Genomic DNA, 17950 nt, shown 5'->3' with positions numbered 1-17950 from the left:
CATCATGTGCCTGAAACAGAGCATTCCTGGTTTCTGGTTCTGGCTATGCCACATCCTTACTGCCATTAAAACACTTCATTTACTTAAGGCTAAGGAAGCAGATCTGCTCTCTCCCTCTGCTGCATATTCTTAGACTTAGAATCCGTATTTCACCGATGAGATTTGGCCTCAGATGAAGGACACTATCACTTAGCAGTGGTTGCTACTGCCAACATGGACAGAGGTGCAAGAAACTAATTGTTCCTGCCAAGATTGTTTTTTTATATTGCATGATGTATTAATTTTCAAATGTTTAGTGTTGTTCTTACTGAAGCATTGCATGTGCATACATGTCTTTTTACTCTTTTGGGGTTATAGTCAGCTGAGTAATTCTATTATTATCTTAAATGACATAAACTTCCCTGTTTCTAGAAAATACAGCAGGCAATACAGAGGGCCAGAAAGTACAGTATTAGCTGGCTTGGTGTGTTTCCCACTTTGGGATATGGCTTCAATCTGGGGGAAGAATTGCCATGCTACAGATCCCTAATCCTTACCCAGTGATTAGGGAATACATTTTCAGTATTGTAATCCATACATCATTGCAGTAAAGATCAGAAAAAAATGGTTAGAAGCTGTACTGACATTTCGGCTATCTTCAAGCTAGACTAGAAGATCAATGACCTGCTGTGCAAGAGCATTTTGCAGGATAGAGTGCCAGGGCACTAGGAAAGCTGCAGCCCACAAGTAATTTGGATGCATGAGTTGGAAGTGGAACACAAGACTGTGATAGAGAAATTGCTTCTCATAGAATGTGAAGGAAAAATTGAAGTAGAAAGAACAGGACAAGTACCGAGGCACTTTAGCAAAGGCATTTCACAAATTTGTAAGAGAGATTATTCAGTTCCTAGTTAATTCTGAGTTTAGTTTTGTGCTTGAAGCATGAATTGAACCTCTACATCTGAAAAAGGCAGTGTATCTTCTCCCAAATTACAGTGCTCAATCTTCAAAATACCTAAGAGCATCCCCAAAGAAGAAAGTCAATCCTAATGAATCTTTAAAAGTCTTCTAATCCAGGACATAGGGACAATAAATTATTAATTGTAACAGTATAGATATTGCACACTGTCGCTACATAGATAATTGGGGTTCGTTATTGCATTTCCATATCTTAGAACATTTGGATTTCTTTTGTTCTGCTAAACCTCAGTGGACTGTTCCCCTCATCTCTCTTTCAAGTCCTCCCTAAGGTCTATGAATAAAACTTACAGAGGCTATAGAAGAGAAAAGAACCCAAGTCCAAAGAGAGCGCAATATTTCTGGTTTGTGCATTAGTAGCTGAAGCTCTGACAATCAGCCCTCATTACTTCCCACAGGAAAATTCACATCTCCCAAGATTGTCAAACATCAATTTGATTTGACTGCTGTGCCCTTTTACAATTCATAACAAAATTCACGAAGGAATTCAAACCTCTTTTTTATTACTGTTTCCTCTGCGTTTCTTTCCCTTTGGCATGTACATCTAAAGTAACTATTGATAATCCACTAACCTTTCCAAAAATGTCACTACAGAAACCAACCAGGCTTGTTTTGACTCCAGATAAATGACAGTGCCCTGGCAAGCTACGAAGAACAAAGCATCCCAGACTCTCACAGATCCTGCTGTTGCAATATCCCTTCCATTATATCTGACAATGACCAAAATCACTATTAATTAATACCCAAAAGTAACCCACAATTTTATAGATGGCAAAGCACTGTGAATTGCTGGATTGTCATATTTATGAAATGATATTATCTGGGAATAGACAGATTAGGCTGGTAAATCTGTTCTATATATATAAATCAGTTACCATTTACAGTATATATTTATATACACATGTGTGTGTATACACACAGAAACACAGACACACAGATAAAAGAGTTACTAATTTAACTGTAATAACACTTCAGCGTAGCTGACCCTATAAAACTGGCAAAAATGCCCAATCTGTTTTCTGCTCTTCCTGCCCATTACATTTTACCCAAGATACTTACAGAAGGCATAAAATTTTTATTACAAAATCCTCAGGTATGAGGAATTTTTTAACTGGGGTGTGAATTCATTCCTTATAAAAATCAGACACTTCCAACCTTGGCCTGGAGTTAGAATTCAAAACATTGAACTTGGAGGCTAGTTAAACTTTGGTTCAGAAAAAAATATTTAAAAGAATCAAGTCCTTTTGGAGGAATGTCATCTTTCAAATCCTTTTGGGTAGTCTAACTTGTGAGGTGAATGTGTAGGGTGATGACACCTCTAGTAATATACTAGTCTTGGCAATTGAAAGGCCAGTAATTTGTGATTACCAGGTATTGGAGAGTTCAGTCATCTCCATGTGTGCATAATTCTTATTAGCAAGTAAGAGCTCCAAATATTCCATAAGACAGACCTTGGAAATCTAAGTCAGCAACCTCAATATATATAAATGCCAGGCCTCAATGAACCAAGTGTTAATGGAGTTCAAGTCTGCATCTAAGAGGGGGGTCTCAAGTTACTTGTAAATATTAATCAGGCTTATTTTAAGGTTTTTTGTTTTCACTTCAGGCACTTACTAAAAGGAATGTAATGCCACAATCATTTCCTACCTCTGTCCATGTGTGGACTAGAATAACAATTAAATGAATAGTTGCAGATTTCAGCAACAAAGTACATCATGACACTAGCACAAGATTAGAAAACGAAGAGTTCCAATATATTTGACAAAAAAAAAGGTGTTTAGTTCCTGTTTAATATGTTCACAGTATATTTAACCTGCAAAATTCACAAATAACTGCATGATGCCCACATTAAGATATTTTTAAAAATTTCTGTAGCGCTATATCATAAAAAGTCTGCCTCATTTTTAGTGTAAGAATCAGTATAAGAAAGTATTTTAAAGATCCATATTTCAAGCAGCGTTGAGCCTCTGCACTACTCACTCAAAACACAGTATTGTCTTCTCTAACAAATTGCAAAATTCTAGCTCTCTCAGAGGTAATTCAAGACTATTTACAATGTTTTTAGGTTACAGTGCAAACAGTACTCGGAGCCCTTTGTATTTCTCTTGGGTTTGCTCCTGTGACTATGGTGCGCTCTGCTCTGACTGCTTATTTGCACAGACACATGTCAGTTGGCCATTCTGACTGAATATCCCAGAAGTGCCTTTCTTTCTACATTTTAGTGCAACACCTCTAGCATATTTCACACTTCATCATTCTGGGAAGGAGTGATAAACTGTCCAGTGTGTTCCCTGAACGATTTCTTCACAATAAAAACATCATTACCCAGACACAGAAAAGATACAGATCAAAGGGTAGAATTATATGGTTTTCCTCATCATAGCCCTCAGCAGTTTTTGCAGGCTGTGGTGTCATCTACCCCTGCCACAATCCTTTCGGAGCTGAAAAACATGCTGCCCTCTTGCAGTCTCTGTCATTGTCTCTTGGAGGTGTGTGAGCTCTCAGGCTTCTTTTAGGTGGGTTACTGGTATCCCCAGATTCCCTTCATTTTCTAGGCCCAGCATCTTGTAAGGGTCTGGCTTCCTCCCTTGGTTCTCAGCTTTGCTCATTAAACCACCTTCCCGAAAGAGGCAGTGTATTCCCAAGTGATGGGCTAGCCATGAGATACTGATGGTTAAAGCTGTCTAACTTATGGGTCATTTCTCAGATGTTATTTTGTTTTCTGAGTGTTTTTTTCCTCTACATCTACGCATGCATCCAGGAAGATGCACGCATACTGAAAATTACATGTTATTTATAAAAAAAGAGAAACCCCAAACCCACATAATCCATCATTCTCCATGGGTACTTCTAGAAAAGCAGTTTGGGGTAAGATTTTTTTTTTTTTTTTGAGAGGGAATAAGTTTTTCAATACTTGCCTGATGCCTTCCTCATGATTAGTAAAAAAAATAAAATCTTTCATTATTACCCAAGTATGTCCCTAGTCACAAAATTGCCAGAAATAAACAAGCACAAAGTTTTATAATCACATCCAAAAGGAGAACAAACAGACTAGGATAACCTCCTTTGCTGCTTACTTAAAAAGCAAATAACAAAATCAACTTGCTGCTCCATTCCAGGAAAGAAAGCAAGACCTTTGAAGCTTGAGTGGCACCTAAGCATCTTCACCCCCTCTCCCTGAGGATAAGTGACAGAGATGGAGAATCTAACCCTGTATCCTCCTGATGGCAAACCCAAGAGCGTACATCGATAGTCAGTAAGTAACAAGCATCAGAAGTGCTACATGCCTGTTAGTGCCTCCACCCCCCTTCTCCAAGTCCACAGCCACAGGGCTTTTATCCATCTCCTCCCCACAGCTGTTGACAAGCACCAAAGGGCACAGTCCCAGCCAGTACAGCTGTGGGTCGAGCTTCATCCTGGTAGAAAACCAGCCCCAAAATCAAAGCCCATGAGTTACCTCCTTTGATCTTCACTCTTGAGAAGTAAGCCAAGCCTGGGCTGGGTTTCAGTGTGATTTGGGAACACAGCCAGATTGAGCACAGACTCATGACAGTCCAAAATAGCAGTCAGAAGTCTGAGACACTGTTTGGTTTTAAAAGGTGTGCTGCATTCAGCCAGCCCCAGGGGGAAACAACACCAGCAGAAGTTTGTACAGAGTATTTGATGGAGGGAAATTAAAGAGATAATAACAGACGGAGATATGACTTTGGAATTTGCGTAAGAAATGCTTGTCAAGAAGCCATTAAATAAAAGTTACATGAGGGAAGAATAAGCAGCAAAATATAAATAGTGATTACAGTCAAAGCATTGACTAGGTGGAAAAGGAAATAGAAATGGTCCTTGTGAAGAATTTACTACTTACTTGTGCTTCCCTTATCTACATTCTCTGCAAGAACAGTCACCCTATCAGATGAGTAATTACATTAATTTTACAAGATTTGTAATTGGAAAACCGACTTTTAAATTTTGATTCCCTTATTATCCTCCAAATGATCAAATTGCTAAATAATTTGGTTTAATATTTTTATAAGCACTGAAGTTTATAATTCACCGAGTTTTTATTTTTCTTCTTTAAAAGACAGTGGTTTTCTGCTCTACTTCAACCATGTGGGTTAAAGCCGTAGGTTCCTGGAGGTAATCACTGATGGTTCACAGGCTGCCTCAACTACTTCCTTAAGTACTCTGGAGGGGTATTTTCATCAAGTTCTTACCTTAATTTTAACCTATTTAATTATTCTCACACATAAAGGGAGAAGAAATCCATTTTATATGTCCCCTCTGGATCCAGAAAAAGATTTTTAACAGTTCATGTGCTGTTTGCAAATGGCAATTTCAGGATGGTTCAGAGTGCCAGCCTGTACCTTCGCCTTATCGCAAACCAAAACCTGGCACTGAGGTGCCAACACAGCATGAGAAACAGCAAATCTAAAACAAACTGAGGAAAAAAATAATCTAACGGGGGTTTCTCTGGCAGTGGCATTTCTAAAATGGGCTACTGCTCTCTTGAGCGTGGGTGAGAGATTGGGTTTACACAGTGAGATCCATTGCACAAAGGCGCTTGCAGCCACCTGAGCTGTGGAAACCCCCAGCGCCAGATACGCCTGCAAAAATGCCAGGTCCTGCAGCAGGCGTATCAGGCAACTGCAACTGCATGGAAAGTCACTCTCCTCTGACTCCAAAAAACATCACCTTGTATGAATGAGAGTTGTCTGACAAAATTTATTCTCCCCTATATTGTGTTGCTTCGCGTACTGCAACCATTCCTATCTAAGCGTAGTTTGCATATTCTGCAGGAGCATGCCTAGGGCAAGCAAGGAAAGGGTGCTCTGTCCAAGGGGAAGAAGCCAAGCTGCAGCCCGATGTCTTTGTTGTTTTATTGGTGAAGTACCACGGACCTCTCGTGTCAGCACATCCCCATGACTTGTATAAGGTGCAGGGCAGGAGGAGGCCACTCCAGCAGGAGATCACAGTGCATGTGACAGAGCAGAAGGTGCAAAAAGAAACAGGCTGGTATTGTCGATATAAAGGGTGGTGACTCTTGCACAAAGCGCTAACCTGAGGTTCAGCCTGAGGAGCCAGCATGCAAGTAGAGAAAACTGACATATACCAATTATAGATCTTGAATAAAAGGGTTAAATATATACTTTCACATTGGTCAGATGTAGGGCATCATCTTCGAAAGCCTGTGGCTGTGTTAGCAGAATCATCTGCTTATTCAGACTGGACAAATGGTAGTTTTCAAATTTGGGGACAGACTGTTTCACACTTATGCTGGTGAGAACTCCCACTAAGTGATGGAGGAGGAAGGTAGCACCCCATCACTTGGAGACGCTAACATAAGAGGATCTTTACCCTGAATAGAGGAGTCAGAAGCCAAATGGGTTGATGTATATTTGGTTCAATAAGCTCATCAATTTTGATTTGACCTACTTATATGATCCATACAGCATATTTCATAAAAGAGATTATATAAAAGCACAGCAATTTTTTGAATTCAGTCTGTATCCCCCAAAACAATCTCTCTTACTTTCTGAATTATTTCCCCCTGTAAAAATAGCAAGAGGAAGACAGATGACTGACAGCAATAAACTTATTGTAAGCTAATGACTGCACTCTGTATGCTTCCATTAGTTAAGGATGAATTAACAGAACTGCTAAGCACGACTTTCAATATTACAATCCCTCTAACTCTTGTTCAGCTACACAAACACCCTCCTCTTATACACTCACACTCTCCAGTCACATTTGTTCCACCCACTGCTTAAGGAGGACACTAAATATATAAACAGAAAATCACTGGGATTGTGGGTGTATTCCGCCTGAGCAGCACGCACTGAAAATATGTCCTGATAATCACATATGTATTTCCTTCTTGGTCTTTAACAGCCAGTGGGAGTCACACTGCTACACTTCCTTATAATCTAGACAGCGATTTGGAAGGCTTATGCTAAAATATGAAAAAAAATAGCAAAGAGCTTTCCTCTTCCAGATCTAAGGGGGCAAATCTCATTTCCACAGTTACCTATTAGCCCTAAAGAGTGGGAAGCAATTATCCACCCAGGAAAATAATTTTTAGTGTACTAAGCTATCCTAAAAGCACATAAAGATTAACCAGAATGGAAAGTTATTAGGAAGGGGATAACAGACTCTGTGGAAACACAAACCAAAACCAGTTTTCTTCTTTACATCTCTGTGTCTCTAATTGCTTTAAAGGTTGCAGCTTTAAGGGTTAAGAGCTTAATACAGCTATACCATCTGCCCCTCTTTTCCTGGAGATCTCTTCCCAGACCTTCGTTAGAACCTGCAGGTAGCACAATACACTACAAATACCTCACATGAGTAGGTGCTTAACTTGGCCAGCTGGCTGATATTCTCCCTCTCCTCCCCAGACTTGCTCTCTTTACCCAGCATTTTTCTGTTCCTTGTTTCCACCCATTTCTGCTGTCACCTGTCTTTTAACCCTCTATTTCTGCTGCAACCCCCATAGCTAAAGGCTCCTTGTTGTCTTGATCTCCATCCCATGCACACTCTGAAGCCCTCTTACTCTCTTAATCCCAAAGCAGCTTTGTCATTTGCACTTCAATAATGTCATTTGCACTTCAATAATCTAATTTGCTCACAAATGAAAAAAAACTTGAAAAGACAGAAAGACAGGAAGACAGAAAGAGAAAGAGAAAGAAAGAGAAAGAGAAAGAGAAAGAGAAAGAGAAAGAGATTCTCCTCACCTACTAGGCACCAGTGATTCTGCTCCAAATCCCAAAGACATGATGCTATAGGTTTCAGAAACAATGTCTTTCAAACTACTTTACAGGATATTTTTAGAAAACTGCCACTCTGCTTTAAATGGCACCATGCAGCCCAAGGGAGAGGAGTATGCGCAATACCTGGACCTTCAGACAGCTGGCCAAAAGTTCCTACTACTGAAGCCTGAAGGAACATGGATGCCTTCACAAATGGTGCAGCCTAGCAGTTATAGACTTGCTAAATTACGCAGGCTTTCTGCCTGAGCCTTTACTGCACTTATCAAATGGCAAGTTTTTAGCACAAAAAAGCAGTTGACAGCTGCTAGGGTAACATGCTGGATTCTGGGTGTGTTAGCCTGCCCAGCTGCTCTTTACAGAGGTTTGTAAAGGAAATCAAAGCACGTATCATGCGATTCTTCAGTGCACAACATTTCTGTTCTGACACGTTCCTGAGGCTGTGGGCGGAAGATCCAAGCAAAATGATGGTGCTGCTTCTTTGCAGCCATATCATTTTAGTTGCTTTTGAACTCCTGGGTGCTTCTATTTCTCAACAGAAGATTGAGAAATAGTCTTCTGTGTCTCAGTAGAAATATTTTTATTTCTCTGTTAAAAAACAATGAAAGATTCATCTTGTGACCACAGCAAGCCAAAAAAAAAAGCACAACAACCACTGTGCTTTAGGGAATTATCCTGATGATCAACTATTTTAAACAAAACTGCAGATGCTAATCATCAGCTGGAAGTTTTTGCAGATAATGAGATGTGATGTACAGACAGGAAGATGTACAAAGCCAGCAATTCACTAGTAATACACTTCACTCATATCCTTTATACATGAAAAAGCAACTCCTAACTCTTTATATTAAAAGCAATTAATCTTATACTAACAAATGCATATTCATCTCTACTTCCTGTGAACTGGGCTATGTACATGAATTTGCACAGACCAAGTGTTGAAACATTTGGCGGATAATTCTATTTTTGAGACAACTGAGTAGCTATTCTTTATATTCCTCAGCAACTCCTTCCCATTTTCCTTCCCTCTGTCCCTTTTCCTCTTTGTTAGAGTAACAAATTTGCCATCTTGTAGCCTGCTTCCTTCCACTGAGACTTCAGAGTCACTTTCACAGTGTAATTGTTAATTGTCAGTATAATTTGCCCACCCAGTAGAACTATCCTCAGGATCAGAACACTACTCACGTAGATACATATAAACCACCCAGTCTAAGCTTAAAGTTATCCCTAACACAATACTACATCCTTCTATATTTACCTTAATTTTTTTTTTCCAGTGCCAACAAGATAAAAAAGAGGGTTCCAAGCCATTGACTTTAACACAGAAAAAGCATCGTGCTTTGGAAAGTATAAAAAGATGTTCCTGCATGAACAAGTCATTAGTACTTTACTTGGATGTTTTACATCAGCAAGGAAGAGCAAAAAGGTTCCTGTCCACTGTGCAAAAATTTTATTTCAATGTGAAAGTGAACCGGCTTGGATAGGAAAATGATATGAAAGAAGCAAGCAAAAATCAAATGAGAAAAATCACAGGAGAGAGACGCAGAGGAAATTGAAAGCTCTAAAACACATTTCAAAAGGCTATCTCAGTACTGTGTAAATGCAAAAGACGGATGAGATCATAGGGTTTTGTAGGTACAATCAGATATACTTTCAAACAAACTACTTGGTCTTATCTAAATATCTAGTATCATCCAAAAGGTTCTCTCCTCTTATTAACATAACATTCATATCAAGAAATTGTGTTTGTTCAACTCATTAGGATTTTTTTTTCTTACAGTTATGAAACTCATTAGATTTATAATCATTCACTGAAATTATTCCATACTGTGATGAATGTTCTATTACATATACTGAATAATAATTCAATACTACTAGGCACTTTGCTGTTTTATAGGCTTAATCTTAGAGAATAATAAATTCTGTGGAGGCTATACATGTGAAGGAAGTATTTCTGTGTTCATTTGTGTTTGCCTATTTACTTAAACAACCTCATTCAGATTCCACTGAGGCTTTCCCAGGAGTATTATCTTGACATGAAACTTCCCCCCAACCATACTTGCTTTTAGTCTAGATAACTTCAAAGAGATTTTTAGTGATACAGCAAAGTGAAGTTGGTCTGAACTCTGGGTTCATCCTTCTAATTCACCAAAACAGAGTTATATAAGTTCATAGCTAAAAAGATTACTCATCGAAATACTGAACTTAGCCATAGATTACAAATCAGGTCATGCTAGTTCCAGGCAATCACTCTTTTCATTTAATTTCTTGGTGTTTTGTTCCAGTTCACCCGCAATGTACTTTATAAATCAGCAGAAGAAATTTCAACCTCAATATCATTCTTAGGGCGTTTTTGGTTGGGTTTTTTTTTCTTTTTCTTTTTTTCTCCCATTTGGTTGGTTGGGGTTTTTTTCTGAAAATTATCATCTAGACCTGTGACACAATGAAGTGAGACACGGTAGCAAACATTTCTAGGACTAAAGAAAACATACCTATGATAATTCCTACACATCACATATGTCCAACTGTTATTCTCTTTAATAGTGCCCACACAATTTTCTGAACAAATTTAGGGATCCTTTACAAGAGAAAATGAACATTTTAGCATTCATGGGTTGTTCAGAGTACCTTCTAAAGTTACTGAAAAATACCACTGAAAAAATGCCATAAATACATTCACAATCCCCATGGTTTGTGCATTCAAAACTTTCGCTTATCTTCTGAAGTAATATCTGAGCAAGATGAACATGGGAGCAGACATTTCATGACAAGGTTTCATTCACCTGGGTGCCATATGTATCTGTTGCAATTCTATGAATTATTCATATGGAAGTTTTAATACCGAGTTTTGTAGCTAATTCATTAGTATTAATTTCAACTACTAAAAATGAGTTAAAGATATAAGCATTCATATGCTATGTAAATCCACAGGTCAAAGTGTAAATACATGATAAGATTTTCCCCTCTTTCCTCCCATCCATTTTGTTTTCTCCCTGATATTCAAAGTGATGCATAAAAATGCAGCACCTTTGGTATTTTGACAAGCTTTTTCTTGAATAGTTTCAAATATTTTCCCTTCTATTTCATTTATTTTCTTTCCCTGTGATTTCATTTCTTTTTGTTGAATGAGAAGTATCAAAAACGATGAAGGGGTAAGCATGAAGAAAATGCAAGGTGAAAAGAATGAAAACCTCAGCAACGCTTTGCAACATCTAGAGGGGTTAGCCCACAACTGAGAAAGACACCTCAGATCCTCCTTTAGGCTACAGAAGCATTTTCTTCTTTAGTATGGGACAAAAAATTCAACTTCTCTAATTAAACTTCTCTGCCTAAAAATGGGTCAGAATTACAGTACCTAACACTTCTTAATAGTATTATACAAATAGAAAAATATTCTATTCACAAAATATTCACAAATAGAAAAATAAAGCAAAGATTTTAGCCAATTAATTGCAACTGTTTAAAACAAGAATATATAAATGCTTGAAACTTAGCTATTATGGGTCATATATTCATTCCTCAGCAGAAATAAGCAATGTTTCTTCCATAAGCCTCTCTAAATCCAACAGATCAATAATGATGACACTAGTATCTCTATATAAGTACACCAGACAAAATGCATCAGTCACGACAATTACATCTCTTCCAGTCATTCAGTATTCTAATAGGAATAAAATCCATGTGCTGGAAGACTAACACACTCACTATCTCCAGTATGAAAATTCATGTCTTGTTTTTTACAGAACAGGAGGTCACTATGCTAAGGTCCTGCACTTTGCCATTAAACTGTCCTATTATAGAGAAATTTACCATTCTTAGTCTCAGTGGCATGCTATTGGTGACCTTAAGTGTATATTTATTTTTCAATAAAGCCCTCTTTTCACTGACAGAGAAATGCAAAGTTACACATGTATCTATGTAAAAACAAAAATCAAAATGATTAGGTAACACACACCATATTCCACTCTGATGGAGGATTTTAGTCAGTCATAACACCTAAAATTTTTTTAACCACCATATTTTTATTTGCATGCACATGTGAAAGGCTTGAAGTTTCACTGTGGCAAAGAAACATTTCTACAATCAAAATGTAGTTCAAGCTCTATGTGGAGAACGAGTCATTATTACTGTCTACGAATAGATCGAAGATGTGCAGTAAGTTTTCTTCTTCTGCAGGGCAGAAGTGCCAAGAGGACCTGCAATTCTTCTACTGTTGTGTTAGAATGAAAAATAGCTGTTTGAAATCCAATAAAACCAGTCACCCTACTTCAATTCCATAAACATTCTTTAACCAGAATTTTAAATTAATCTATCCTAGATTAGGGATCAGTCACACCAGTTCAGAACTGAGCTAAACACTTTTAAATAGCAAAACAGTCATGCTGAAAGATAACTCCTCAGGACCCACTCAAAGGCAAAAATAAAAAAAGAAAATAAATAAATTTAGAAATGCTCTCTAACACTGAGGCCAGCGTTACTTTGTGATGTATATGAAAACACTTTCTGAAAATAGATGCAAATGTCCTTGGAGGTGAGGTGAGTTAGAATAGAGTGGAAGAGAATTCCTGTCTCAGCATTGAGAAATAATTTTACTCATTTGGTTTGCATTTGTTTGGTTTTTCTAAAGACTGTAAGAGAACAGTAGTAAAAAGCTCAGAGCTACTAAAACTGAATTAACTGTGCATACGTAAAGAAAGAAAAGAAAGGAAAAAAGATTGGTCCCTACCATCTCCAACAAACTGAAGGAGGGCTAGATCAATTTGTCTCTTCCAAGGTGATCCTTTCTGAAGTGCTATTCCATAGCCTGTAGTGGCAAAGATGTATCCACTCCCTATTGTGACAAGTTTGCAGCCTTCATCTCTTCCAGCCTTGTAATTCAGCACCGCTGCATCATAGATGAAAGCATCTAACTTCCTGAAATAAAAGAAAACATTTTACAAACCAAATCATTAGGGACAGCTGTTGTCAGACTTCTTTTGACCTTGATGTTAGGACCCTGTTGAACATCACATGGATTCTTTGATATCATTAATACATATCCTGCTCTGCTGTATCTAAAATTAACAAAAGGCATCTATTTTAGTGAGGGGAAAGTAGGACACAGAGTTTTGCATTTCTATTTTAAGGGATGCTGTTAAAAAATACTGAGCAGGAGAAACCAAGCTATGAAATGTCTTGCCCTGTTATCTTTGTATCTTTGCTCTCAGAATGGATAATAAATATCTTGAGATGCAAAATGATCTCCAAAAACAACACAAATGACAACAGAGAATTCAGAATTGAAACAACAATAATCAATCAGCTTATTTAAAACACTGAGACTGAAAACGTGACTTCACCAGTTTTCCACACACACTCTTATTTCATGTCTCTTTCCAAAAATAAACAATGAAGGTGGAGGTTAAGTCCTTGCTAAGACAGAGGAAGGTATTGAAGCATATCTGATATAGCTATCTAAATCCTGCTTTAAAATTATAGAAAGTATTTCCTTATGATTCGCAGTTCCAAATGTATTATTTGTGTACCTGGAGCACAGCAGGAATAAAGGAGCTTGTGGAAAAGTTCAAGCCTTTCAGCCCAGCCACCTAAAAATGTAAGAATGGGATAATCCCATTCTCTAAGGTATACGGGGAACACAACAGAACAGAGGAAAACAAAATCAGTAAGGAAAGGAAAAAAGGCAGTGTCCTTCACGGATAATTTTTAAGCAGCACTGTAAAGCAAGAGTTAGAAAAGACAGGTGCATGGATATTTCACAAATTAAGCCAATAAAAGTGAATATACAAGAAGAGGAGGCCATTTGGAAGGACAATCACTTGCCAGCAGTAGACCTCAATCAAAGACAAGACATTCTTATACCTACAGAAATTCATATGCAATCTTCAAAAGGAAAAAGCTAAAACTTAAGTTTGTTTTGTATTGCTGCCCTCATCTGCAGCCAAAACCTTAAAGATTTCTACCACTTGCACAAGACTAGCAGAATACAGAGGCAATAGGAAAGAACTATCATCTCAGCCCAAACCCCACCTAAATGACACACTAAAACGAAGTTATTAGGTCCCCCAGTAACACACTCTCCCTTTTCAACATCTTTGCCCATCCCATAGGAGTCAGAGGAATGGGGAGGACACAGCTACACAATCGGCTTCACAGGTTGGTGCAGGAGGAGTCTTCACCCTGCCACCCTCACTGGCACTGCAGCTGCCAGGCACTGCCGGCACTGCCTGCTGTGCCCTTGAAGAGCCACAATGCGTTACTGTGGAGCACTGCTAAAATTTTCTAACAACGTGCAAATGACAGAGGCTGGCAAAATACTGCTCATAAACAATTGGGACCTGTCTTCATGGAAACGGAATTATAAAAATAAATTAACTGTGGCACAAACAGGTACAAGAGCATCAACTTCAATCATATTATATCAGTATGTACCAGTTGTGAATTCTGTTGCTGTTGCAGTTTTGGAATCACACTTGCCACTAGCTTAAATCAGTTTATGTTGATAAAGCCTTTAATTTATATCCACAGAACAGAGCAAGACCTAGGCATATCAGGTTTTGGCTACTGACAGAAAAAAACCCAACAGACAACACCTTTCATGCACAACATAATTCAATGTTTGCTCTTAAACAATTAATCAACAGATTCAGACAGAACCCTAACTTTTGTCAAATTCTAGATCAGAGAGCAAAGATGTAGCACTAAAAAATACCCCTATCCATCTCACGTTAAACCAAGAGAAATCGCGGGAGAGAGTGAGGTTGTTGGATTTTGTCTGCTGTCATGAAAAAGTGAAGAGTGAAGTTCTTGTCACTACTTACTGTACTTTATTGCTTCCCTTCAAGGGTACTTACCCCAACAGTCACCATTCAAGTCATCAAATTGGAATTTAGTGAAGTAATTAATTTAGAGAAAGTACAGGTGGCTCACAACCATTAAAAGAAATAGCTGGGCCATCATTTCCTTTGTTTTTCCACTCTTCCCTAAAACTCCGTTGGTGCAATCCTCAGCTTAAAAGTCAGTTTAGCTCCATCACTGCTAAAAGTCTGACTTTCTCCTTCCTTTAAATGGGTAATTTAACACAGAGAAAACAATTGCTAAACATCTGGTAGGCAATGTGTCACAAATTCAATCCGGAAATAAGGTATGGATGGCTACCTAGCACTAAGGGTAACTAAACTGGAAATAGCCAAGAGGGTGTTGGGATACTGCCCAAGTCTGCAGTCTTCAACACAAGACCAGACAGTTTTCTAAATGATGTGCTTTGATTCAGCACTTCGGAGACAATCTTTGGCTTCTGTAGAGAGAAAGAACAAAAATCCACACCCTTTGGGTAGGTGCACAAGGGAAAAAAAGAAAACTGCTTGCCATACCCTCAAGATGCTTGCAACATTTCTAATCTACGGCAGACAGTTACCATAATCAATACAATCCAATCTCATGCTTTTAGACCTCCACAGTTATCTGTGGGGAAGGAAGGATACTTCTCCTCTCAGTGGATGCCTTTGGCTCAGGCAAGGGATTGGAAGGTAATGCTCCTCTCTGTGGGTACTGCTGCAACCAGCCGACCTAAGTTAAAATACACTCTAGAATTTGTGATCTGTTTATTCTGGGATTTATAGTTTTGCAATGTAAGCATATAAAACACATGCTGGTAAACACAGAGAAAATATAGAGAGTCAGCTATTCTTCTGTCAAAACAGACTCAGTCAGAAATACAGAGGAAAAATATATCTTTGCTAAAGACTCCAGGACAAAAGCCTTCTGCTACCTCAGAAATCACACTCTTCATACGCAGCTTGCCTCCTTAGTTATTGAGCAGTGCAGTAAAACCTTGGGAGAGAAAGACAAGGCACAATCACGGTTTCACTCACTGTGGACCCACATCCCCAGCTTCCCAGAGAGTCTGGCATCAGCTGCAGTGGGTACACACAAGGAAAGCAGGTTCTGAAGATGCAGAAGGCTTTACTTTTGAGGGTTTTCTCTGTACTACTGTCGTGGTTTAACCCCAGCCAGCAACTAAGCACCACGCAGACACTCACTCACTTCCCCCCCCACCCAGTGGGATGAGGGAGAGAATAGGGAAAAGAAGTAAAACTCGTGGGTTGAGATAAGAACAGTTTAATAGAACAGAAAAGAAGAAAGTAATAATGATAACACTAATAAAATGACAACAGTAATAATAAAAGGATTGGAACATACAAATGATGCACAATGCAATTGCTTACCACCCGCTGATCGACGCCCAGTTAGTCCCCGAGCAGTGATGCCCCCACCCCCCCAGTTTATATACAGGACATGACGTCACATGGTATGGAATACCCCGTTGGCCACTTTGGGTCAGGTGCCCTGGCTGTGTCCTGTGCCAACTTCTTGTGCCCCTCCAGCTTTCTTGCTGGCTGGGCGTGAGAAGCTGAAAAATCCTTGACTTGAGACTAAACACTACTGAGCAACAACTGAAGACATTAGTGTTGTCAACATTCTTCTCATACCTAACTCAAAACCAGCACTGTACCAGCTACTAGGAAGACAATTAACTCTATCCCAGCTGAAACCAGGACAACTACTTCAAGGTCACAGTAATTCTCGTTACACAAATCAATTTAAAAACATGAGGTACTTTCCTGACAGATGCTGAGTGCTGAAAGGTTCTGCTATCAGTTGCTGCCCCATGTCTGAACTGTAAATCAAAAAGTTGATTGCCCTGAAAAAGTCTTGCTGTCTACAAACACAAACTCATATTCAGAATATATTTTCTCCAACAGAAATCTTATAACCTCTCAAGGCTTAATTATCTCTTCATCATGTGCTGATTACAGAAGTACTATTCCTTGCAAAGCAAAGCTTCAGAACACGATGTACCCCTGCAGCATGGGCAGGGAGTAATAAGCCACAACTGAAGCTCTCAGATGTTAGGGCACCCAACTCTTTCATCACTAGGAGGTGAATTTCCTGACACTCTGAATTTTTAAGAACTTTCAGACAACTTTAAGCATTCCTCAATAAGAGTTTCCAAAAACTGAGACAGCAAAATCTGGGCAAGTCTGAAAATTTGACCCTTTCCGAGTTGTTTGCAAAGGTGGCAGTGGGCATAAGCTCCAGAAGAAGACAAAGCAGGCATTTGCGTGGGCCAGCGGGCTGCTGGAGCTGCAGAGGACTTTCCTTCCTGCTATGTCTATGTGGGGAAAGCCACATCTGCTGTTTTGCTTGGCACCGATGGAAGATCCAGGCTGCATGCACGGCAGTGCCTGCTGGACGCAGTAGCCCATCCTTGTCTTGTCACTCTCAAGGCAGGACTGGCAAGCCTGGATCTGTGCTCCAGTTCACCCTTTTCTTCTTTCTCTTTGTCTACAGATGGACTGGCAAGCCCCAGGATCTTTGTTCTTGTGGCAGCAAAATTCAGCTGTGCTACACAGCTGAGAAGCTTTGTGTTGGTCCGAGCGCTGATCCCTCTGCTATTTAAGTTACATATTCACTGTAAAACAGCTTACACGAACCAAGTACAGCACCCCACATCAAGAAAGGCTCAAAGCCTCTTGCAAACCTGAGTCATGTAAAAATGAATCAATTAACTTGTCATTTCAGTGCAGCCACTTCAGGGGGGCGATAAGCTTTGTCACATTGTGTAGGTTTAAATAAACTGCTAAGAATTATTAAAAAGATGAAAGAGAACTATAGAAACTGGAATGCAGCAAGAAACAAGATTTATAACTGCCCTGATCTAGCCAAATGCACCAGGCGTCTTCAATGAATGCAGAGGAACAGGACTACAGTGTTATGACTCACTGAGCAACTGGCAGGTTTGTAAACTTCCTCGGAACTACTGCAATAATCCTGGGTAGGAGAGAAAATAAACATTTCTGGAATATTTATATAAGAGAGACTACAAAGGAAAATGTCCTTCATTACCTAGCAAGCACAAAGAGGAAAGGGGGTGGGGAGAATTTTAACTCACACAGCATAGGAGAACATCAGGTGTTATAAAATTATGAATTGGAATAGTTCTAAAAAACCCCAAAAGAGCATTACTGAATGTAATAATTTGAAGTGGGAGATCTATGAAAAACAAATGTGGACAGTCTTGTACCTAAACATTTATGAGACACCAAGAAGTATGAGAGTTGAAAAATCAGATTAGCTATTGCAAAAACCCATTCTCTAAAGTGTTGCTGTGCACATCCAAAAATGCCTCTGTAAAGAAAATTAAAGTTAGAGGAAAAGGTACAGCAAAGTAATTT

At 39.0% G+C, this 17950-nt stretch overlaps 1 protein-coding gene across 5 annotated transcripts in view; it reads right to left on the bottom strand.

The window, feature by feature from the left end:
* The window catches only part of GRIN2A (glutamate ionotropic receptor NMDA type subunit 2A), a 196864-nt gene that overhangs the window by 16365 nt on the left and 162549 nt on the right, over nucleotides 1–17950 (bottom strand). For all 5 annotated transcript variants that reach the window (XM_052773033.1, XM_052773034.1, XM_052773032.1 and 2 more), the window contains one exon: nucleotides 12442–12629. In XM_052773033.1, coding sequence (XP_052628993.1) covers nucleotides 12442–12629 — 188 coding nt within the window. The remainder of the gene's footprint in view (nucleotides 1–12441; nucleotides 12630–17950) is intronic.

The sequence above is a fragment of the Harpia harpyja genome, chromosome 21 (genome assembly GCF_026419915.1).
Source record: "Harpia harpyja isolate bHarHar1 chromosome 21, bHarHar1 primary haplotype, whole genome shotgun sequence".
In the NCBI taxonomy this organism is placed as follows: Eukaryota; Metazoa; Chordata; class Aves; order Accipitriformes; family Accipitridae; genus Harpia; species Harpia harpyja.
The sequence above is the reverse complement of the archived record's forward strand: the minus strand, read 5'-3'. Positions and strand labels throughout refer to the sequence as shown.